The 24,488-nt window shown below is 43.9% G+C and overlaps 3 protein-coding genes across 5 annotated transcripts in view; 1 reads left to right on the top strand and 2 right to left on the bottom strand.

Annotated features, from left to right (window-relative positions):
* Positions 1–13: 13 nt before the first annotated feature.
* tepsin (TEPSIN adaptor related protein complex 4 accessory protein) lies at positions 14–7,366 on the bottom strand. Its single transcript, XM_083786876.1, has 13 exons — positions 7,261–7,366; positions 6,772–6,844; positions 6,346–6,437; positions 5,799–5,892; positions 5,553–5,620; positions 5,337–5,415; positions 4,983–5,054; positions 4,377–4,565; positions 3,577–3,766; positions 3,121–3,234; positions 2,791–2,869; positions 2,566–2,700; positions 14–2,022 (listed from the first exon to the last, which is right to left on the bottom strand). Exons 1-13 carry the CDS (start codon positions 7,297–7,299, stop codon positions 1,315–1,317), a joined length of 1,932 nt encoding a protein of 643 aa, XP_083643002.1. The 5' UTR covers positions 7,300–7,366; the 3' UTR covers positions 14–1,314.
* Positions 7,367–7,551: 185 nt separating this feature from the next.
* ndufaf8 (NADH:ubiquinone oxidoreductase complex assembly factor 8) lies at positions 7,552–8,421 on the top strand. The gene is made up of 3 exons (XM_083786830.1): positions 7,552–7,756; positions 7,997–8,107; positions 8,194–8,421. The coding sequence occupies exons 1-3, from the start codon at positions 7,676–7,678 to the stop codon at positions 8,212–8,214; spliced, it is 213 nt and encodes a 70-aa protein (XP_083642956.1). The 5' UTR covers positions 7,552–7,675; the 3' UTR covers positions 8,215–8,421.
* A 587-nt stretch (positions 8,422–9,008) lies between these two features.
* slc38a10 (solute carrier family 38 member 10) overlaps positions 9,009–24,488 on the bottom strand; it is a 31,469-nt gene continuing 15,989 nt past the window's right edge. For 2 of the 3 annotated variants that reach the window (XM_083787743.1, XM_083787742.1), the window contains exons 10-16: positions 23,412–23,518; positions 18,720–18,870; positions 15,884–16,039; positions 14,822–15,289; positions 14,528–14,608; positions 11,506–11,646; positions 9,009–11,396 (exon numbers count right to left, since the gene is read on the bottom strand). In XM_083787743.1, coding sequence (XP_083643869.1) covers positions 10,198–11,396; positions 11,506–11,646; positions 14,528–14,608; positions 14,822–15,289; positions 15,884–16,039; positions 18,720–18,870; positions 23,412–23,518 — 2,303 coding nt within the window. In that variant the 3' untranslated portion in view covers positions 9,009–10,197. The remainder of the gene's footprint in view (positions 11,397–11,505; positions 11,647–14,527; positions 14,609–14,821; positions 15,290–15,883; positions 16,040–18,719; positions 18,871–23,411; positions 23,519–24,488) is intronic. The other variant, XM_083787744.1, reaches the window with a different exon arrangement.

Below are 24,488 nucleotides of genomic sequence, written 5' to 3'. Positions count from 1 at the left end.
TAGTCTTTTAATATTTTGTGATTTTTCAAGTTTATTTGACATCAAGAATAACTGTTGGTTTAGAAAATACGTCAGCTCAGTTAATTTCATGCCACTATTATTCCCCAATGGAGTACCATTTTTAATTACAAAGTACAGTGGTGCTGTAAACAGCATTTTTATCACACAGCACTCTCATACTGTACATGTGCAATAGCTTAGCTCGGGTTGAAAATGTAACACATCCAGTCATGACTTGTGTGACTGTACTTTCCAGGTTACATCGCTGTTTCAGACTGCAATTTGGGACATGACGTGCATAGTGAACGGATATGAAATTGAAATATGATATTGAATGTCTTTTCAGTTGAGCAATCATTTAAATTTTGCAATGACATTTATATTTGGGTTATTTTCCACCAATTTTCCAACAATGTAAACTCAACACTTTCTTTCTTTTTTACTAGACTACAATATTCCACTGATGTTTTAGGCGTCAACATGCACCCTACAATAACTCAATGGTAAATAATTATGATTGAAAGTATACATATGTATAAGTCAACACTCAAACATGTACACTCATAATTAATATAATTAATATCTTAGTTTAAAAAAATAGCGGAATACAGTTCTGGACTGTAGGTTTCTGATTCCCTATGAAAAGTGATTATAGTGCAAAATTCGAACCAAGAGACAGCCCCTCAGAGAGGTTTTGGCTGTGCTGAAGAGGCAAACAGTAACCATACTTAAAAGGAATCCTGAGACAAAGAAACGTTAACCTGTAACTCCAGATGGTAGAACTCACAAATGCTTTTGCAAAATTAAACCTTGTCTGACAAACTACTAATATCTCAGCTGGTGGACCACGTGCTCGTGATTACAATACAGTAGTCCTGCCTCTCAAGGAAGGGGACTGCGCATTAGTCCCGACTATGACATGGCCGGTTAAGAATCACCCCGTGGCGTCCATGTGCATGTAATTCTTGAGAGTGCAAATGTACACTGGACTATGGGAGTCCTTGAAATTAAAAGGTTTGAGAAACACTGCTGTATACTAAATCTCTTCGCTGGACAAAGCAGATACTGTACAAGCTCACAATACAATGTGAGCTTGTAAATCGGCTATTTTCGCAGACTGATCACCAACTGTATATTCGGGCCCAGAATAGGGACACTAGACTTTATATGGTTAACAAACAACACAAAAAACAGTACCAACTCCATTGCTTTAACCATATGACTTTGAGAATATGTTAAGCTGGTTACCAAAGTGAACCAGACAACAAGCTTCTATCCAGAAACACATGTATTCAGAGCACGTACAAATCACTGTCAACAGTTGAGAAATGAGAAGGCTGATACTGGTTGGTTGCTGTTGGATGTGACATCACAGGTAAGAGGAGAGTTTGTCAAATTGTCAGAGCAATCCACCATTGAACCCTCCATCCCATATCCAATCCTCTCTTGCGTACTGGTCGTCTCTGATGGCAAGTCTTCTCTTTCGCGGCAGGGACTTGGAGGCTTTCCCCTGTTTACCAGCTCCATACCTCTGAATAGGGACAGCTTGCCCGGACAGGGCAGCTCATTCTGGGGCTCCATGGGAGAGAAGAGGCCCTTTTCGGTAGGAAGATGTGGATTTACAAGTTGAGCTTGAGCCTCACCATTCCATACAGACACCTTCATGCTTTCAGCTGTCTCTTCACTGAGACTCGAATACATTTTCTCTTCATTATCATTCACAAGCACCGATGAGGGATCCTTGTGGCTGAAGTCCAGAGGAGGTGGAGGAGTTTGGGGTTGAGTTACAACCAGAAGAGGTGGAGGAGTTTGGGGTTGAGTTACACCAGCGGCCGACTGCAGGTCCCTCTCCTGGTAGTGGCTGGAAATGGAGGTGGCAGCTGTGTGGGTTGGTAGTAAAGGGGCTGGGTATGCAAGCGTGGGCGGTGAGTCTGCTGTAGAGGTATGGCTGTTGATATGTGCGTTACCCTGTTTGGCAGTATGTACAGGTCCCCCCATCAGGGCTTCAAACTGACGCAAGATCTGGTAAGATGAGACAGGGAAGAAGAACCAACACTAAAAGTTATTGTCTTGTATCATATTATATTGCCCTTGCAGTTTCATGTTCATCAAATCTTTGACTCAGGTCTTTCTTACTTCCCCTTTTTAGATAAGATATTTAACTGGTACTCTAGCAACCAACGGCGTCAACTCCACAGGTGCGCAGAAGCTGACGCACCCGCTGGCAAAATAATAAGCCGTAATAATATGCAGTATATGCACGGTGCACCCGTAATAATATGCAGTATATGCACGGTGCACCCACTGAAGTTTCTGGTGAGCACTCGCTAACGTTATACAAAGATGACGTCGCTGCTAGCAACTGACAAAGAGGGTTAGTACACATAAATTCCTTGATCAATATCCTTATGAAACAACCACCATACTGATGAATACAAGGGTCATCACTGTAGTGCTGCAATCATATGACAATTCGCCTCTCTTTAATACAAAAGCATCTATTTGAGAGAGGAGAGGATACTTTGTATATGGGAGAGGGGAGTCATTCCATCTGTTGTACTGTACCTTAGTGGCTTTGTTTGCCACAGGTCCAGTGGGCCCCTCATTCAGCAGAACCAGCCGCGACCTGGTCAGCCCAAAGATTTGCTCCAGAGAGAGGAGGTCAGATGTCATAAGGCAGGATACAGCACACAAGACCCTCTGAAGGACAAGAGGAATTGAATACAGATTATACTTAACCAATACATTGTGTGATGTCGTGTATTATGTTGAAAACCTGATAAATGTTACCATTTGAACTGTACTTGAAGGCTCTTGAAGTCTGCGTGAAAGCAACTCAACCACAACCTCACAGTTAAGAGTGGAGCACCTGCTCTCGGCAAACATGGGGGGGAAAAAAGAAAAAATCCCAAATTAAAAAACTAAAATATAGCAATACAATGCTTTGGAAAGGAAGGTCACAATGAATAGATAGAGGTTGTCTTTATACTGGATGTTAAAGCCTCTTGCACACAGAGACAGATATTTCTTTTTTTAACTAACACACACACACACACACACACACACACACACACACACACACACACACACACACACACACACACAACTAATTGAACTCACTCCTTGATGAAGTGTTGGCTCTCTTCTCTGGACAGAAAGACCTTGGAGCCCTCAGTCAGGCTGCTGATCAGCACCATCTCCTGGCCACAGTCTCCCAACTGCATGGCCTCCACCCTGGAGACAGGAGAGAGAGAGAAAAGAGAAGAGAGAGGTGTAGGAGCAGAATAAAAGAGAAAGTGACAAAGATAAGGAGACTCAGCAACATTTCAAATCAACCAAGGTGTCTAAAGCCTGATTCATACTTTGAAAAGAGGCAGTCTGGTAATCAGAAGGTCACTGGTTAACCTCCCGGGCCAGGTGTCCAAAGTGTCCCTGAGCAAGACACTTAAACCCTAACTCGTGCCCCTAAATGTTCACCAGAACCATCTGCAGTCATAGCTGGTTGAACCTGAAACAGCAGACAACTGCACCTAAAACTAGACCTTATGATTCAACAGGTCCAATTTGCTGACTCACCGTTCTGACAGGTCACCACTGCTCTCTCTGCTGGCGTCCGATTGGCTGCCAGTGCCGCCCGACTTGCTGCTCCTGCCCACAGAGGCCCTGCTATTGGCGGCGTTGTCCAGAGTGGAGTTGTGAGAGGAGCTGTTGGCGCTGTCAATCTCCTCCCAGCCCCCGCCCACCTGTCCCGGGCATCGCTTGGTAACTTAGGAAGAACAGGGGTACACAAATGAGGACACAGCGGCTAACAGAGGAATGTCACACATTCTGCATTCAATTAATACTGTGTGATGATGGGACCAGCAATGCAGGAACCATTATCGCCAATTCCTTCCCTCGCACCAAATCAATAGTTGTGTGTTGATGTGGTACCAGTCCCGCCTTCCCCTTTCAGCCAAGGGAGGGTTATTCAAAATGCTGAAACTCCAATGCTGTTGAGTCTTACTCTGAAGAAGACACCAATGTACCAATGCACTCCAGTGCTTTCCTATTGGACTGATTAATCAAACTACAGCAACAACCAAAGAGGTTTATTTCTATATGGTGTAGGAGAGTGACGGAATAGACAGGGAGTGACAGGTCCTTGACAGGGAATCAAACCGGTGACATATTACAGTAGTGGTTCTATGACAACAATCCATCTATCCACACTATAATGTTTTGATTCAGTACAAGGGCAAGGACGCCCAGTTTACCAGTCCGATTCTGATTCAAACACACTGTACTGGATGCACATGTGGTGCATTCCCACACCTTAAGCCACTGAGCCTGAACGGGACAGGCCGCCAACAGCTACAAATACAATAATATCTGACCTTTATGCCTGCGGGTAGGCAAGTTATAGGCACACGCCGGGACCGCCACCTCGATGGGCGCCGAGGGAGCCGCCACAGCCCGGTAGTTGTTGTCGTGGAGACGGATGCCCTGGTGCTCCATCGGGGGAAGTACGGCACTGGCCATCACCTCCGCAGCCTTCTGGATCTTATCTAGCAGGGTGTCACTGCCTGTCATGTAGAAACATCACAGAGTCTGACTTTAGGTTTGGTGGGGCTTGTCCTTCTCAATGTCTGTTATTTTCATAGCCATGTTTGCACATATTTTAATAGCCATGTTTGCACATATTTTGCATGTGTTAAAAGGATCATTTGAACAGGCTACATTCTGCATATGCACTGTATCTCTGGTGTTATATCTTTTTAATGTAGTTTAACTGTATTATATTCAATATATTCAGGCTTGGAGTGTGGTTGGAAATCAAAAGCTTTTTTGTAAGTTCTGCAAAAATGGAGCTGCACATTTATAACAGAAAATATGACTACTAGTAAAGTAAATAGTACTTGCATTTGCGTCTACTCTACTATTGAAAACACACATGCATTATTTGTGGAAATCAAACTCAATGCTGCCATCCTGTTACTCACCTGTACCCTGCTTCCCTGGACTATATCCAAAACCTTGCATTCCTGACTTGTGGACAGATGCTGAGCCCATACCTTAGCGGAAACACAGACAACCATGATCACATTCCGTTTACAAAACAATAATGGCTACCTTCATTAGTCTGTCTGGCTCAAGCTCGTCTGGTCTCAGTGGTCTGACTCTCTCTTTTATTACCCCCTCGTTCTCTCACACTCTCGCCCTCTGCCTCTACGTTGTTTATTACACAGTAATTGAAGTCACATTTTTCAGTGGACAGATGTCTGGGAAAAGGCTGTGTCATTCAAAGTGTGTATGCAGTGAGGGATAGTATCACTGTTGTGGTATGCACTCCTCACCCATAGTTGGGGTTGCCAGGGTGCATGGTGAGATGCTCTTGATGGCGACTGAATCTGTGAAAAGCAACTTGGCCACTTCCTGTAAACAGACAGCAGCAACATTTGATTGGGGCTGTGTGGTTGTGTTTGTGTGTGAGTGTGTGTGTGTGTGTGTGTGTGTGTGTGTGTGTGCGTGCGCTGAGAGTGACACTGGTGATGATGTGTTCGAGCACTCACCTGTGCTGTATTTCTAACTATCTGGTACAGAGCTGTGCCATGGATGGGATCAGGGGGACCACTGTAAACTTGGGATAGCACAAAACACAGCAACAAAGAAAATTAACATGGCGGTGGCCTGAACATGCCCTGAACATGACATGTAATGTCCTGTTTCTACTTTCTACACAAAAAAGGAGGTGCTGGCCCCAGAGTTAAAAACAAAGCCAAATGGGTCTAATGTTAGGTTGCCTCTAACAGTCTAACCTGATGCCTGCTGGATGAAGGTGGAGTTCCTTCTGAGTTCTGTGAGGAAATTATTAGAGCCATGACCGCACAGGTGGACAAAGATCTTTAGCACCTGAAACAACAGAGGCAGAAACTGTTGCTCCAATATTGGAATGGTAGGATAATAGCTATAAAATCCATATGATGATACATATTTAGTACAATATAGAGAACAGATCATAAGTGCACCGACGGAATACGCATGACAGGTGACTAATAGTTCCATAGTTCATTTTACAAGAGAAGAGAAAGAAGGAAATGGGAAAAAGAGCGTGTGGAGCAGAAGGCAACAAGATACAATAAGGTCACAATATTGTTTGACTCACTCTGTAGTCTACTGTATATTACTCATTCATTTACATACAGTATTATGTGAGAAATGTATACACCACTTCATGCTTCACACTATAAACATACAAAACACTCAAGTGCCATTTCAGAGTTTTAGAATAGGTACACATTTTGACAGATGTCACCCAAGGAAATGACGACACTGCTCTCAGCTCGACCAAGCCTGCTCCCTCACCTTGAGTTTCACATGACAGGACTCCACCTGCAGTCTCCCTAGCAGGTACTCCAACAAACACTGACCACAGCCCAATGACTCATTGGCCATTTCTAGTGTCAGGATGGTTAAGGATGTTACAGACAGTGCTTACAGACAGTGCACCAGCCATCACTGGTGTTCTTCATCCTGGGCCCAGACTTCTTTGGTCAATGCAAAATTCATGTCTCAACATGAAATGAGTTGAGAACTGCTGCTCTAGAAAAGTTGCCAAGCAACTTCAACTCATTTAATACAAGTAAATAGGACTTTTCTGTTTGGATGAATGAGCTGTGAATGGCTGGTGTTGCACATTCAACCCATTATAAAAATAATCTAGTGTTGCAAATAGATTGGGGGTACTGTACATAGTGGGGAAGGAGAACAAACAAACCAGCCAAAGGATACTTCCTATATCTTGGAAGAGATAGCCAGGACAGGGATGTTCATCATCTGCTGTGGCCTTCATCAGAGTTGGCACCTTGAGTTGGTGAAGGAACAGATAAAGTCAGTATACAGATCCTAAACCTTCAGGTTGTAGAGTGCATCTGCCCAAACGTGACAAGGACTGACTGGATTCATTACATAGACAGCTTTGAGTTGACAAGTAGAGAACACATGTACACACAGTATGTATATGTATTTATTTATTCCTTTTTAATAAGACTGCCACAACAAACTTACTCACTCACCGATATTACTCAATGTCAAATGAGGCTTCACGAAATATCTGGCTGACTGCCCCCCTGGTTTACATGCGTGTTAGCTTGCACGGTAGCTATGCTAAAGAGCTAAATTATGAAGCCTAAAAGAGGTTAAGCCGTTATTATGACACATTTATTAAGCTGCAGATAGTATTCAGTTATTATTAGGGTGAATATGTATACTACTACTCACTTTCTGAAGAAAAGTGAGTCGTTCCATAAATGTTGCCATGATTTTGCATGTCTTTCCTCATGCCAAGAGGCTGCTCATCTGTTCTTCCCGAAGTGGGGTGTGTTCCAGGAAGGCTGGTGCTGACTCTGACAGCCAACCAATCGCACAACAGTCAGTATGGAACTGTGATTGTATTGGCCCTCAGCGTTTGCGTAAAGCCGCCCATTAGCGAATGAATTGAGAGGACCGTTTGATTGTCACAAAACTAAGCCAATCATATCCAAACGTTTCGCTGCTGTCAGGGTAAACAATATGGCGCTGCCCATGTATTAGGAAGGATGTCTCCTCTGTTCTTTGATGAAGTATTACATTTTAAGTGTATCAAAAGAATATTCTATCAAATTATGTTTTACTGCGTAAAACTATAGCCATCACCATGTCAGGGACTAATGTCTGGACTCGCAGCCGTGAAAAGTTAAGACGATTCCCAGAGCTGTTTGCGCAATGTGCAGGAGAGGTGAGTGATACAGGATGTTGACTGTGATGGCAGTGTTAGGTACATACTTATTTCAATGTCATGAGTGTAGCAATAATGACGTTTATATAGGCCTATATATTATATATAAATGTATATACGGTTCCGTTCTAAGATGGTGGCAGTTTTTTCTGGTTAATTTTAAGATGGTGGCAGCCAGTTGAGCCAGGCGTGTCCATTTGTGTATCAATAAAACACTATAATTTTCATCATGTCACACAGGCAACGGCTTATGGGAAGTGTGTCGCAGCCACAACTACAGGCAAAGAGGAGTTGAAGAGGAATCTTTGTGCCAAGGAATTTGAGGCACTGAAAAGTTGCTTTACAAATGCAGTAAGTATTCAGGCTAGTAGATTCCTTGGTCCATGTATACAGGTAGATTATTATATCTGAAAATGTATATCTTATTTTTCTTTCAGGCCAAGAAAGGGGCAAAATAGTATAAAAACTATGCCTGGATTGTCTTCTGGATACATTTACCTCCATTTGGTGTTGCACAGTGAGAAGTGATGAATGCCAAGATCTGCTCCATGACAAAATATCTATTATTGTGAGCAAATACTGGCAGCCAGGTGTTGGAGATGCGGCCTGAAGCAAATCTTTCAAGATTTACTCCTGTTGACTTTGAACTGAATAAAGTAATTCCTGTTGAATTTGTGGAGATGACTATCACACACACACAGTCGGTCGGATAACAGTTCAATTTTATCACGTGCCATTTTGCAATGTACATAGTCTGACTATGTACATTGCAAAATGGCACTGTAACATTAAAGCCTAACTTATGTATAATAAGAGTAATCGTCCCATCAGTATTGCAACAAATTAAAGTCACTCAAAGACACTTGAACAGAAAAATTAGTTTTATTACACATTCCTAATAGCAAATGTTCAAAATTACAACCTTAGAAATCCAGTCAGAAAAATAGCCGTCTAGTACAAAGCAACAACCACTGAAGTGCTTGTTGTTGATGGGGGAACAGGGGGGAGAGAAACATACAGCCACAGAAACACGGTCAACATTTTATTACATTTTTCACCCTACATGTTTTGAATGAGGCACAGTGGAAGCAAACCAAAGAATGCAAATGAACAAGCCACTACCGTTCATATAGTCCTGCAACAGTGTATCTATTGAAGGCACGCACTGAGCAAAACAGTTAAGATAGACATTATTCACACAGCAGTCATTTTGCTCTTACTTCATACTCGGCAGCCACTATGTCAATTGAAAAAAGGTACCACCTGGAGAACTGACCTCAGACCTCCTGAATTCAAATTCCAGAGTTCACGTAAAATATACAACAGTATCAAATATAATAGCTTCTGCAATGAATTGCATTTCAGAATGACATTACATTTCAAAACGATAGTCATACGACATACACAAAGGAATGCTAATAAAACGGACTGAGCACAAATACTTTTATACAACATATTCAGAAATAAGGACTTAAATATTTACATCTCAAAGTAACAGACAACCAAACATAAATTGACCAAGAATGATCAAACCAAAACAGTAAAGGAGAAAAATGAAAGAAAAGAACATCACATTCTCTACACAAAGACGGACTCCACATAATCAATGGGAGAATATCAACACAAATAAAGTGACTTAAATACAGCCATTGGATATTTGCTCCTCAAATCCCTCCATAGTATGGATTTTGCATAGATTTACAGCATAGACTACAAAACTTTCACCTCACACCAAGATAAAAATAACTTAATATCTTACATAAAATATCTCTTCAATAAAGACTTTGGATTACTGTTGAGTGACATACACACTATCAAAGCAAAGAAAACCGTAAATGTTGTCAAACTTGCAGTCCACAATATATTTACTAAATGATCAAGATTAAATTATGGAAAAAGCGAATGAGCATTTAGTAATAAAGCAGTTTTTGGTTTGGAAGCTTTTTTAATACAAAAATATTTTTAGAAAAAGATGGAGAATATTTAATCTGTTTCCTATAGACTGGAATGCTGATAATAGGGTACACTTGTTCCAACTTCCTACTGGTCCATATTCATGAGGAAAATACTGAAATGGCATCATTGCTGACAGTTTAAAATGTACAAATTGCAAGAGTCTGTAATCAATCTGAATTGTAGTCAGAAATGTGACAGCCCTTCTCATTCTCAATTTACGGATAATGGCAGTGAATGGTTGTCGGTTTGATCCTCCACCTGAAAATGTTTAAATTTTGTTTATTCTGGAAAAAGTGGAATAGCTTGTGCCTACATGTATCCCCATGGATTTTGCAATATTCAGCTTAACTAATTGCCATGTTAATGTGTCAACATTATGAGTCACCATGTCTGAAGCCAAGAGAGACGGTAAGGCAAAGATGCTCTGATCCTTAGTATTAGGGCGTTCTTCATGTGCACAAAATGCTTATGTGTGTTTGTGTGCGTTAGATGTTCTCCTCAGCCTCTTGGGCATGTTTAATCTGTCTTGTGTGCACCACAGCACCACCCAGTAACTGTCCCTCAAGTGCCATATGGAGGTCTTGGCCCCCCAGGTCCAGCATGTGCTCCAGCCCCCGCACCCCCCTGGACTCGAGGTCCCTCCGTCTCCTCCTCAGGTCCATGTCTCCTGGGTTTTTGGCCTTCTGTGGAGAGTCTTGGGGCTGAGCCTGAGCTTTTTTTCCAAGGTCCCCGATGTCAGCCAGGGGTCCTACTTTAAGGTCCCGCCCTCCTTTCTTCAGAGGTGCGTCTCCGTCCTCTTTCACAGCCCGTGCAGCTTCAGCTGCATTCTTGGCTTCTATGACGCGCTCCAGCTGGGCCACTCGCTCCTTCGTGTCCTGCAGCTCCTTCGCCTCCCGCGCTCTCTCACCTATTTCCATATCAGCTTTCTCCATCTCCTGCCGGACCCACTGCTTCTCGTCTCTATCCCTCTCCTTTGCCTCTTGCTCCTCCCTCTCCTTCTCCCTAGCCAGCTTCTCCTTCCTCTCCCGTTCCAGCCGTTCTTTCTCCACCCTTGCCTCCACCTCCTTATTGATCCTCTCCTTCTCCAGCCTCTCCACTCGTTCTCTCTCCATCCTCTCTTTCTCTGCTCTCTCCTTCTCCAGCCTCTCCACTCGTTCCTTCTCAATCCTCTCTCTCTCTGCTCTCTCCTTCTCCAGCCTCTCCAGTCGTTCCTTCTCGACTCTCGCCTGCACCTCTTTGTCGATCCTTTCCTTTTCTGCTCTTTCGTTCTCCTTCGCTACCTCCAGGTTTACTTCCTGGTGTTTAGGCAGGGATTCCGGTGCTGGTTGTCCTTGTTTCAGTGGCACTCCTCTAGCCCCCCGTTCCGCTTCTACTGCAGCTACTACAGCAGCAGCCGGGACGTCTTCTTTGGTGTCTTCCTTGTAAGGCCCCGGATCCACTGCTTTAGGGGCCTGGACCTCTCGATTCCCAACAACAGCCTGGGCTTGATTCTGAGGGACGGCACGAGGCTCGGCCCCTCCGACCTGCGGAGCACCAGCTCCAACTGAATCCACGGGTAGCTTGGGATCTGAGCCCAGGACAGCTGCAGCCTGCTGGGCTGGGTCTTTGGGCTTCACTGCTGCTCCCTCCATCACCTCCAGATGTTTCTTGATGCCCTTTTCTTCCTCGACTTCCGGGGCACCCGCTGTTGAGAAATTAAATATGCATAGTACTCATGTAGTTAAACAACTTTTTAAAGCATTCATGTTGTGCGTACGCTCATTTATGTGTAGGTGATGTGTGTGGGCACCCACGGCCTGGCTGTTTCTGGTGGATCTCCTTGTGTTGCTCCTCTATGACAGCCAGGAGTTTCTCCTGCTGGTCCAGGAGTCTCTTCTGCTGCTCCTGTTGCTCTTTGATGACCTGCAGCAGCACCTCGTGGTCCAACTGACCCTCTGCACGAGAGGGGAGAGAGATACCGTGTCACAGAGGACCAAACAAAACATACAGAGTAGCCATGTGCAACTGCAGCCAAACTTGGATGACATTGCATCAGCTACACAGATTAACCTAGTGAGATGCAGGTCTCATTAGGCTAATGTAGGGACACGTTTTTAGGCTATTTTGAGAGGAAGAACAATTATACAATGCAGATTTCCAACACTCATTATACCAAGAGCATGGTTCAGTGATTACAAATCATTGGTTAGGATTTTGTTTGACATGGTAGTTTATGTTTTGGAATCCCGCCGGTAAGACTGATGGAGAGACAGAAAGGGGTCATGTCAATAGTTTTATTCAGATATCTATTATCTACATACTCAAGTATGGGTTGTGGGTGGCATCTCAAAACTATCATAATGTCAATCTACAAGAGCTGACAAGAATACCCACAAGCTGGATTTGAGGACACGGGTGAATGGCTTGGGTGGGGTGCAGTGATTAGGGATAGGGCAAAAGTGAGTGATTGCTACAGATTGCTAGATTCTCAGACGATGGAACTCATTCATTTACGGACCCACTAAATGCAAATTATAACAAATTAGAGAGACAGACAAAGGCAAAGAGAAGGACAGGGGAGGAGAGAGGAGGGAGTTCATACCTGCAACCAGCTTTTTTATCACTGTGATAGGAGCCCGGCAGAGAGAAAAAGTGGTAAAAGAGAAGAGGCAGAGAGGTGGAAAAAAATGAAGAGTCAACAAAGGCCAAAATGACTTGTTGACTTTATCAAGCCAAGTGAAGAAGTAACAGAGACATCTCTGTAGATATTTATATTATGCACTTAGTAATGCACTAACTATTATATTACTGTTTAGGCTGTATAATATGTGCACTAGATATATCATCTTTAAAGCACAGCAGAGACGTAGTTACAGTATGTACTGTATGAGTCATGGTATTTTCTACATTACTTTAAACCATTTCCATAGGCATGCTGCCTTTTGTTAGATTTCGGAATGATTAACAGATTTCTTTTAAAACCCACCTTAAAATTCCCTGCTTCTCCAGCTGATATTTAGGCTTCCGTTAACCCATTTAGGCCTGAGGCAGATTCTAAAAACGCCTCTAAAACCTGACCTAAGTTTTCTGAATAACTTCAAATATATATAGCAGCCTCAAAAATCTTTTATTTTTGAATACTGTACATACTGTACAGAACCCCAAAATGGGTTCCCGGCCTGAGGGGGTAAAACACTAAAAGTGGTTCCCGCCCAAAATGGAACTATTTTCAACTAGATCTTTGAAATCACTTTACGCCAACATAAGTCTGACCAAACATAACCGCAACCGCAATTGTTGGGTGACTTATTTCAAGAAATCCTCTGCAAGTTAGTTTTCAAACCATATTGAAATTGGGAACACAATGGCTTCAAAAATAAAAATAGGAAAAGCAACAAAAATAAGGAAAATAATAACACTGTATGCTTTGGAAAATGGTAAGCGCAAATGTATGTATGCCATCATACAGTAGTTAATGGGATAAACATAACATACCACCAGTATGGTATTTTAAGGGAGTTTTGCACTATGCTTGACTGTATATTAGTACCGACTATACTGGTTGTGCTTGATAATCTTACCATTCTGTCTTTTTACAGAATAGTTTAACTATTTACTATAACAAACGTCTCCCATCGGGATCAACTAAGTGCAATATAATTTAATCCGAATTCTTTTTCAATTTGGTCATTATGCAAATCCCTGAATTCCCCAAACCTTTCTGTGCAGTTGTCACTGCAGCACCCCCTACTGGCTCACCTGCCAGTGAGGAGCCCCCACCAAGAGGATGTGGCACCCACACCCTTCTATTCACCGTTCCCTCCCATAAACACGGCCAATTGTGCTGTTATGGATGCTCGTCCAAGCCAAGGCACCGCAGAAGATTAGAACTTTCGAGCCGGGGAAAAAATATATAGCAGGGGTGATATTACAATTGATACACAATTGTGCTGTTATGGATGCTCGTCCAAGCCAAGGCACCGCAGAAGATTAGAACTTTCGAGCCGGGGAAAAAATATATAGCAGGGGTGATATTACAAGGTAAAAGATCAAAGCAGAGGAAAGCCAGCAGCATCAAGTTAACATGACCATGAGGCAAAACTCCACACGTGGCAAAAGTAGAGAAGATTTCCCATGGGTGGAAAACCAAGTTGTTTCATAAACCCTTAAAATAGACAAACCTTTTAATTCCAATAAAATGTTGTATAAGTCCTAAGAGTTACAAAGAATTTACCAGGTGACGATGAAGAGGGTCTCGTTGCTTTTCCTCAGTGGGTGACTGAACTGACAGCAGTCACAGTCTAGAGAGGTTTACCCTCAGTGGGTGACTGAACTGACAGCAGTCACAGTCTAGAGAGGTTTACCCTCAGTGGGTGACTGAACTGACAGCAGTCACAGTCTAGAGAGGTTTACCCTCAGTGGGTGACTGAACTGACAGCAGTCAGTCTACCCTCAGTGGGTGACTGAACTGACAGCAGTCAGTCTACCCTTAGTGGGTGACTGAACTGACAGCAGTCAGTCTATCCTCAGTGGGTGACTGAACTGACAGCAGTCAGTCTACCCTCAGTGGGTGACTGAACTGACAGCAGTCAGTCTACCCTCAGTGGGTGACTGAACTGACAGCAGTCAGTCTATCCTCAGTGGGTGTCTGAACTGACAGCAGTCAGTCTACCCTCAGTGGGTGACTGAACTGACAGCAGTCAGTCTATCCTCAGTGGGTGTCTGAACTGACAGCAGTCAAAAAAGTTCACTTATAACCTTATGTCCAGTTGTCCACAATAGGTACGCCAGATTGCAACCGGTTAAAGTCCCTTTGCCTTTCAGCCACTCTCTCACCTTCCATCTTTTCATCCACTGCATCTTTGCTGTCCGCTTTGCTGTCCACAGCACGACGTCCTCCTTCAGGAAGTGGAGCTGCTAGAGAACCAAATTAATTTGAGATAAATTATTAAATTCCCATCATCCCATGTGAGATTTTAACTTTCAAAACCATGGCCTCGTCACATGTTGGATGTCGGGACCATCAATCTATTTTTATGTAGAAGATTAAGATTGTTTTGTATCGAAACCCTTAAAATATCACAGGGTTAGTCCCTATTGGACTGACGGTTATGTTTTCCCATCGCTCACCTTTACCAACAGCCACTGGAACCTTTCCCACCTCGTCGACCTGCGCCGCTGCAGCATGATTGACCACAACTGCTGCCTTGCCAGCAGGAGCTTCTATGACGGGGACGAACTTCTCTGCGTCTTTTGGCGGGGGCACTAACTGCTTTTTGCCCGCCTCCACGCCAGGCTTGTCCACCACCTCATTAGACACGACCTCGCCTCCGCCCAAGTCCACTTCCTCCTTACGCACCACTGCCACAGCAGGTTTCTGTTGGTCATCGGCCTTCTCCTCTTTCTGGTCCTTGACGTCCACAGCGAGGCCCTGCTCTGAATCCCGCTGGGAAGCCACCTCCCCTCCTCCTGCAGCGGGGACAGCTTGCTGCTTCTCTGCCTCCAGCTCTGCCACGTTCTTCCTCTCTTCTATCTGGACCTCGTCGTGGGGGATGGGTGGTTCGTGGCGGTGGGCTTCGCCCTCCGGCACCGCTACCCCTGTGGACAAGACGTAAAATATCAGGGCTGCAAATATTTTCTCAAATAATCAAGAAGCATGTACCCCTGGGGCACCAGGAGGGAAAACTGTGCCATCCCAGCACAGACAACAGTCCCATTTTTCATATTACAGGATACATTCATTCATACATACATTACAGGATACATTCATTGAATTTCTCATACATTATCAATAGGCTGGAAGAAGAGATCCCACTTTTTATAGAACTTATCCTCTTGCAGTCTAAGTATGAAGGTTAGTTTTTCCATGACATACAATTCCTCAGTAATGTCCATCCAATGTTCTTTCGTTGGTGGGTCCTGTTGGTACCAGTGTCGTGTGATCGTATTCTTACTTGTTGCTAAGAGGATCTTGATTAAATATTTATCATGTATTAGAAACTCTTCAGGGATATTTCCTAACAATAAAAAGGAACAAGTCTGAGGTATCTTAAAACACAGTTTTAGTCCAGAATATATGAGTGTGGCCCGCCTCCTTGTGGCCACACTGTCTCCAGCATGGTTGTTCTGTTTTCAATTGTCTTGATTTAATTGTAGGTGTTGACAACAGTCCCATTTAAATGGTTTTCATACCAGCTTCAGGCCGATCTAGCTGCACCTCTTCTTTCTTCCTTTCGGGCACATTCACTGGCACCTTGATCTGTGGGGGTTCAGCTGGGTCCTTCTCCACAGGCTTCTGCAAGTCAACAACTGGGGGCTTGGGTCTCTCCATGATCTCCACTGGCTTGTCTACACACGCGCACACACACACACACACACACACACACACACACACACACACACACACACACACACACACAATACAAAACAGGCAACTAAATATAAATCAAGCATAGGGCGCCCGCTGGCCTAATGGTCCAGGCACATGCCACATATAGGCTCTGCTCTGGCCTGACAGCGCATCACATTCATGACGACCTTTGCTGCATGCCTCTCCCTGTCCCTCCCACTTTCCTGTCCGTCTTCACTGTAACCATCAATAAAAGGCACAAAACAAAAGCCAAAGATCAAGCATAAACCCTAACTCCAAACCCTGAACCTAAATGCTTAATTTTAACCCCAATGTCAACATGGATCTTTTCCATTTGCAAGCCTATCTAAAAAAAATATATTTTTTTTTTAAAACCATGAAACTACCTCCAAATCTACCGTACTATACTTGCGGGGACATTTGGCCCCAAGTATAGTTAATAGAAGTACACACACCATGACATTACTATAAGATTCCTCTAATGGATTTCATGGAGTACTGCTGTGTTTTATGGCCATCAACATCCAACTGATTTGGAAGCTTCCTTCGCCCACACTGTAGTCTGCCTCAGGGTGAAATGAAATGTTGTGCGAAATCTACTTTGTAGCAAAAACTATGAATTTACCATCTGTACATCTAAAAGCAGAATTTGTGGGCTACAAGCAAATCCATCTTCTTAACCACATGAACCATAGCGTCCCCATTATGGGGTAAAAACAAATCACACCCGTGTGAAGTGAGGGGCGCTTTACCAACCCTTATCATCTTACATCATCGCAATATCATAACATAACGTTAATAATCATATGCCTATTTTCTCAGTGACAGACAAAACAAACATTCTGAACATCTGTTCATTGTTAATGGCATTTAATGTTTGCGTTAGTGACAAAACAAACATTAGACTCTGTCCATTGTCAATGGCGTACCTATATACAGGTTTAATGTTTGTCTAGACAAGACAAACATTAAACCTGTATATAGGAGGGTCTAGCACCCCTCAATAACCGATCTATAGGCTCGCAACATGGCGTGTTATAAGATCTGCTATTTTCAGTGAAGAGATTCGGTGTACAGGGAAAAAAGGAGGTGTCATAGTATATAGAGAGACCCCTGAAGGGTTCTGGTCAATTAGCGATATATGCTTGAAGTGGTTAAAGAATATCAAACCTTTCAAAATAACATAATATTTGTCTGAATTCAGTTCTAAATCTCCTAATACAGTGGATCCACCAGGTGTCAGCAAACACTGACAACATTGAGATGCTTGTAACACAAAGTAGAGCACGGTTTCTCGTTGGGTACCTACCACTAGGGGTCCAAAAAAACTGTCTAACTCTGAGAGTGTACAAATGGGTCCTTGAAATGAAGGGGGGATGGACAATAACGAGAGACAGTTGGAGGAAGAGAAAAGACAATGAAGGGGGGATAACGAGACAATAACGAGAGACAGAAAATGTAGAACAGAAGGGGAAACAGTTATCCTCTCTACTTCCCAAATTACAGTCATGAACAGGAAACAGGTGTGGAGGTGAGCCTATGTGTGCTTCAGCTTAAACATACTGTACAAAGAAAAGAAAAGAAAAGAAAGAATGAAAACAGAAGTGCAAAAGAAAGAAAGAAAGAGTGAACAGAGCCATGGACCGGGTTAACAAACATAAGTGTATCGGTGTGGATAATGACAGAACGACAGAGTTGTCAAGCTCTCTCTCATCTTTACGATCCCTCCCTCTGTTCATCCGTCCGTCTTTTCTTTCATCCCACTCTCTTCACCAACACCCTGCCCCCCCTCCCCCCCCACACACACACACACACCACCACAGGCCTCTTTCCTCTTCCACCCTCAAACCTCAAACCCCAAACGCAGCCCCCCACCCCCCCATCTCTGTTAGTTTCCCCAAACCCCTCAACCCATATCACGCCCCCCTTACCCCGTCATCTTCACAGTCAAGCCTAGCAGGCATTTTATAGCTGCCACAGGAGATATGGGGGTAGAGACAATGTAGAAGGTGTGTATGCGCAGGGAGAGACAGAAAAAAGGGGGAGAGGAGAGACGAAGGGCCTAGATTGGGGAGGGAAAATGAGAAATCGCTGGAGTTTGAAGGGCATCACTCTCGCTCCATCAATGTCAAGCCCTCAACGCTGCTCTTAGATATTATCAAGAGGTTATCTCCAAGCCCTGCCCATCCCATCCATCTGTCACTCACACTATCTCTTTTTCCTCTCGTCTTTTTCATTCTAGATAAAAAGATAAAAGAGACCCCCGCACCACCCTCCTCCCTTTAACAGGTCTTTGTAGCCTTTGTTTTAGTCTCACAACGTCTCTGGCTGCATTTGCTCCTGGCCCCTCCTGGCTGTGTCTTACAGCTCTGTTTCTCTGATATAAATATAAAAATTATAAATACAACTCGCAGTAAAGACATTCTGCGCCGCCATCAGTGCCCCGTGCGCACAGTGATTATGCGCAGCGTTGCTCGTCTGCTTTCAGAACCCATGTGCATCTCCAGCGTCGGTGCTCCCCCCACCCCCTTGAGCTACATGTTTCCATGCCTCATTAGTGAACCAATTTCAACAGAGTCCACAGTGGGGGGGAACTGACTGCCGGGCACCAGGGCATTCAGTTGTGTGACGAGACCTTTTATTTATTTATTTTCTTACCGTGCGACTCTGGGAGGTCCGGTAGCAGCAGGATGTTCTTGGGATCGGGGGCCGGTGGAGGCGGGACATGTCTGGCAGGGCTGGTGGCGGAGATGGACAACGTGGTGAAGGTGCTGACGAGCAGGATGCCCAGGCCCACAAACAACACCAGCTGCAGAGACAGAGAGAGAAAACCCCTTTTGGTGTTAGCATTATGTTACAATATAGCTATTGAAAAATAGCAGATCTACAAGCTCATAGCACGCCACCGAGTGGCGCGCTACGAGCTTGTAGGTCTGCTATTTTTGAAAATTTGTGAAAATATTTATTTCAGAGAACTGGAGGATTTAGATTTTTATTTATTTATTTTGAGGTCAAGCTTAAATGGGTTAATCGAACGTGCGGTGCCGTCTAATGATGCATTTCATGGGTTCTGTATCCGTTTCCATGCGACGGTTTCAGAGGGTTCTCAGAACCTAATTTGGGCCCTGCTCAGGAGGAAGTCCAAAGTACCATTACTAACACCGAGTTACAAGCTCACAAACTGTCACAACATTTTGTCTAGTTTTACCCATTTAGGCCTGACGTCGAAATAAAAAAAACGTTTGCTCTGAAAGAATATATATTCAAAGATTTGTGCCGCATTTTTACAAAGAAAAATAAATAGCAGACCTACAAGCTCGTAGCGCGCCACTCAGTGGCACGCTATGAGCATAACATAATGTTTAGTTAAAACACCAAAACGAGTTCCCGTCCAGAATGGGTTAAAAATAAATCTCTCTTCAGGGGTGGCTGTCGTTATAAGGAAACATCAACAAGTCACAGTTTCAGGTTATGAAAGGTTCTGGGTCACTCTTAGCCAAAGAGATACATTATTTTGCTTGATGAACTCAAGCCTCTACTAACTAAACCTACAAATTGCAGATTTTGTGTTAGATTTTTGAAGAGTAAGCGTGACCTCACAAGCTGCAGGCGTGACATGATGACAGAATCATGACACAGAGGTGTTTACTTTGGCCTTCAGGCCTCAGCATTCATTCAAGGTTCACTTTATTTGTCATTTCACATGTTTGCACATATAAAACGAAAATCATACTCAGGAGTCAGGACCAGCAGTGTATATTTAAAACCTATCAATAAAAAGAATAAGCATAACATTTATTTAACTTAAGAGTTAAATAAATGTAACCTGACAACCTTGAGCCTTGACATGGATCAATGACTTTGTGATAAAGTTGGTATTCAAATTTTACTTCATTGTTCTTTTCCAATTAAGTAGATATTATAATAAAAGAGCCAATAAAAAGTAAAAGGATGAAGGTTTCTATGAACTTGCACTGCTGCGTGTCACTACCAAAGGCGGAAAACCCCTAGCCATGGTTCATGACTCTCGTATTCATACGAGAGTCATGGCTTAACTGCACCCTGTTTTTGGCGCTCGCTACATTTACAACAAAAACGTATATATAAACATTCGGATTTCAAATATAAAGTACTCACAATTTGTCCCACGGGTGTTAGTTAGTTGTTGCACCAGCGATTAGAATTGCTGCATCCCGCATTGTTTAATAAAAAGCATTTTTATCCGAGCTGTTATTTTGCCATTGGCTTTCAACTACACGCCCCTATCGGTCGGGAGGAGGGTGGCACTCGGTGTGTTCGATATAGGTACGCTGACCGCCCTGCCAATACAGACTAATAGGCGAGTGCGTAGCCGGGGCGCTCGGATAAAAATGCTTTTTATTAAACAACGCGGGATGCAGCAATTCTAATCGCTGGTGCAGCAACTAACTAACACCCGTGGGACAAATTGTGAGTACTTTATATTTGAAATCCGAATGTTTATATATACGTTTTTGTTGTAAATGTAGCGAGCGCCAAAAACAGGGTGCAGTTAAGTCATGACTGTCATGATAATCATCATGGCATTCATGTTTCAGGGCTAGAAAACCTCCAAAAATATCTTACAAAAAAATGACATTTATATTATTATATGTACATATACCATATATGAATGTAACTAACCTCTTCAATCTGATTAAGTTGCTGTGTTGTCATCTTGACGACCCAAAAGCTAAAAAATGTATCCTTAAAGGGACACTTCACCCTTTTTGCAAACAAATATATGTTAATGACGTTTAGAAGCTTTAGATCACTTTCCTGGGGGTATTTATGTGTGTAATATGTGGTTTTAGTTATTTTAGATTGTAGCAGTGAGCCTGTTGTCTCTGATGTCATGGACACTGGTCTCACTACCTTCCTGGACTACAATTCCCATAATTCTTTGGTGCACTGCTCCTCCTTGTGGAAAGGGGGAGAGCTGTCTTACTGAGACAACATGTAGTCCAGGAAGGAAGTGAGCCCAGTGTCCATGACATCAGACACAACAGGCTCACTGCTACAATCTAATATATCTAAAACCACATATTACACACATAAAGATCTCCAGGAAAGTGTTCTAAAGCTTCTAAATGTCATTAACATATATTATTTTGCAAAAAGGGTGAAGTGTCCCTTTAATGTTTATGATATCCTTTGGTGCGACACTGAGTTTAGACCAGAGTAGGAGTATCTGGAATGTAGACTGGAATGCTTTCTGTAAACCTCCAGAAAGACCCTCCTTTCACCAAACTGAAGTCTCCTAACACACAATGTGTGTTAGGAGACTTCTTGGGAAAACGAAACTCACTTCAGTCACGTCACATAAACGCCACCTACTGACCAATATGTGTGTGTGTGTGTGTGTGTGTGTGTGTGTGTGTGTGTGTGTGTGTGTGTGTGTGTGTGTGTTTCTTATGACATGCATAAGATCTGGTCATCCCAGCATAGTAAGAGGTTCAAAGTAAATTATTTAGGACGACCGTCGATCCGATTCTATTCTATGGCTCCGAGACATGGACACTTTCAAAGAAATGAGAGCAAACAGCTGGATGGCACTTCTAATGAAAATCTCTCTTGGAAGAGCCACCCATCGACTTCTCTAATATACGGCAACCTTGTTTCTTCAACCCTGTTTCTCTTCACTAGTCCGATCCAGAAGAACACAGTTTTCTACAGAGATGATCATGAGGTTACATCTTCCCTTCTTCTCTGGAATCCTGCCTCAAAGCAGACCAGAGGTAGAAAACAGTCGTTCCCTGATGTCATCGCTAGGGACACATGCATCAGTAAGCAGGAACTGGGGATGGCAATGAAGGACCGGGAAGTCTAGCGTGGCATTGTGAAATCCATGATCTCGACCGCGGTCAAAACATGATCATGTGTGTAGTTGTCTCCACCAGCCGAAGGCTAGGGGGAGAGTATGTTTTGCACTCCGTCCGTCCGTGTGTCCGTGTGTGTGTGTGTGTGTGTGTGTCCGTTAGCAGCTAATCTCGGCCACCGTTAACCCGGTCGATGCCAAATTTTGCACACACACTCCCTGGATGCCAACGATGAACCTCTGCCCCAAACTTTCCAGAACGGCCTGTTATAGCGCCACCAAGAGGCCGCTTTGTGCAAAACAAGTTTTTGCACAGTACACCTACAGATTTTGTCCAAACATCACGCAAATTGGTACACAGTCTCTCTAGAGCCATTCAACGAAACCAGTCTTTCAGATTTCCAGAACGGCCTGTTATAGCGCCACCAGGAGGCCGCTTTGTGCAAAACAAGTTTTTGCACAGTACACCTACAGATTTTGTCCAAACATCACGCAAATTGGTACACAGTCTCTCTAGAGCCATTCAACGAAACCGGTCTTTCAGATTTCTCAGACTCCATCCTGATTGGTTAAGATTGGCTTCCAAAGTTCACAGGAGTGCTCAGTTTCAAACAAAATGCTGCAAATCATGAACACATCGCGTGATTTCCGTGAAATTGTGCACCCACATTCCCACTAGGCAGAGGACGAAATGCCACATGAACAATTTCAACTCAGCCTCAAGGTGGCGCTATAACTGGCCGAAAAGTGTTTTTACCTCTAACTGCACGGATCTGTGGATAACTTTGTATGCCAACTCCCTAGAGGCCAAGGAAAAACCTTTGCCTGGAATTTTTCACATCTGCTCATCCTGGTGGAGACCTGTGCCCAGTAGGGCACTTTTTCTAGTTCACAGTGTTTCCTGCAGGAAAAAGCTTTGGCATGGTGCTGGGCGCGGGGGCTTCAAAATTAAATCAAATTAATCAAATTTTTGATTGATTAATTAATTAGATTCATTAATTAATTAATAAGATTAATAAATTAAGATTAATTTGTATTATTGCTCTTGTATTGCTATTGGAGACACTGGGGGGACACTGGGGGACACTGGGCAGGCACTGGGGAGGCACTGTTTTGTTTTTTTTTCTTTTTGGGCAGCTTGGCATGGCGCGATTTATTTCAAGCATGGCGCAGCGCCATGCCAACAACATTGTGCAGGAAACCCTGGTTCATGTGCATGTGTTGCCTATATTCTGTACTTTTAGGGCTTGTTTGGACTCAAACACACGTGATGAGACACGTGATGTGTCGAGTGTGTGGGATATCAGAAGATATGCCCGGGGATGGTTACGCACACCAATGTCCTACCCGTGGGAGAATAAACTGAATAGGGAACCCTAAAAAAAAAAAGAAAAGAAAGTGGCTGCACACACCGATAGCCAAAGTGCCAAAATCAGAAGCAACTGAAAAATATTTGTGCCCTTGATAATGTCTTTTATAAATGCGGACTCAAATAAAGGAATTGAAACGTGTACCTGTGCAACAAGACCATTCTTCTGGATCTTTCTGTATATGAGGGCAGGGCAAATGAAGCATATCAGGCTGCCCATAGTGGCTCCCGTTAGTCCCAGAATGGTCTCCACTGGAAGAGAGAAATAGACAGAGAGAGTATTCAGTTCTCAAGTGTTCCTTTAAAAAAATAAAATATTATGTTTTTATTTTGGTCATTTTGTACAAGCATAATCAGTTTTACATCATGTGGTTTAGTGCATTAGATTGCTTTCATGTCCTGCAAATGTGGAGTTTACCAGAAACATGACATGTTATGTTTGCTCCTGTTCATGTGCTCATTTCTTACAGATATATTTGCCAAGTGCTAATTTAACTCCTGAAAGGTTACATTTTTACACACTTAACTTCAATGAACACTCAAAATGTTACAGTGACCGCCAGTCCCTCTGCTCGCCCCACTCAGCTCCTGTTCCCCCAGACAGATTCATGGCACCCTGGCCCTGATAGGACTGGGCTGTCCCACCCTGGCCCTGATAGGACTGGGCTGTCCCACATGGCACCCTGGCCCTGATAGGACTGGGCTGTCCCACATGGCACCCTGGCCCTGATAGGACTGGGCTGTCCCTCATGGCACCCTGGCCCTGATAGGACTGGGCTGTCCCACATGTCCCACCCTGGCCCTGATAGGACTGGGTTGTCCCACATGGCACCCTGGCCCTGATAGGACTGGGCTGTCCCACATGTCCCACCCTGGCCCTGATAGGACTGGGTTGTCCCACATGGCACCCTGGCCCTGATAGGACTGGGCTGTCCCACATGGCACCCTGGCCCTGATAGGACTGGGCTGTCCCACATGGCACCCTGGCCCTGATAGGACTGGGCTGTCCCACATGTCCCACCCTGGCCCTGATAGGACTGGGCTGTCCCACATGTCCCACCCTGGCCCTGATAGGACTGGGCTGTCCCACCCTGGCCCTGATAGGACTGGGCTGTCCCACATGTCCCACCCTGGCCCTGATAGGACTGGGCTGTCCCACATGTCCCACCCTGGCCCTGATAGGACTGGGCTGTACCACATGTCACCCTGGCCCTGATAGGAC

This window comes from Protomyctophum parallelum (assembly GCF_964188405.1).
Source record: "Protomyctophum parallelum genome assembly, chromosome: 17".
NCBI lineage: Eukaryota > Metazoa > Chordata > Actinopteri > Myctophiformes > Myctophidae > Protomyctophum > Protomyctophum parallelum.
This window is presented reverse-complemented; position numbering and strand designations above follow the sequence as displayed.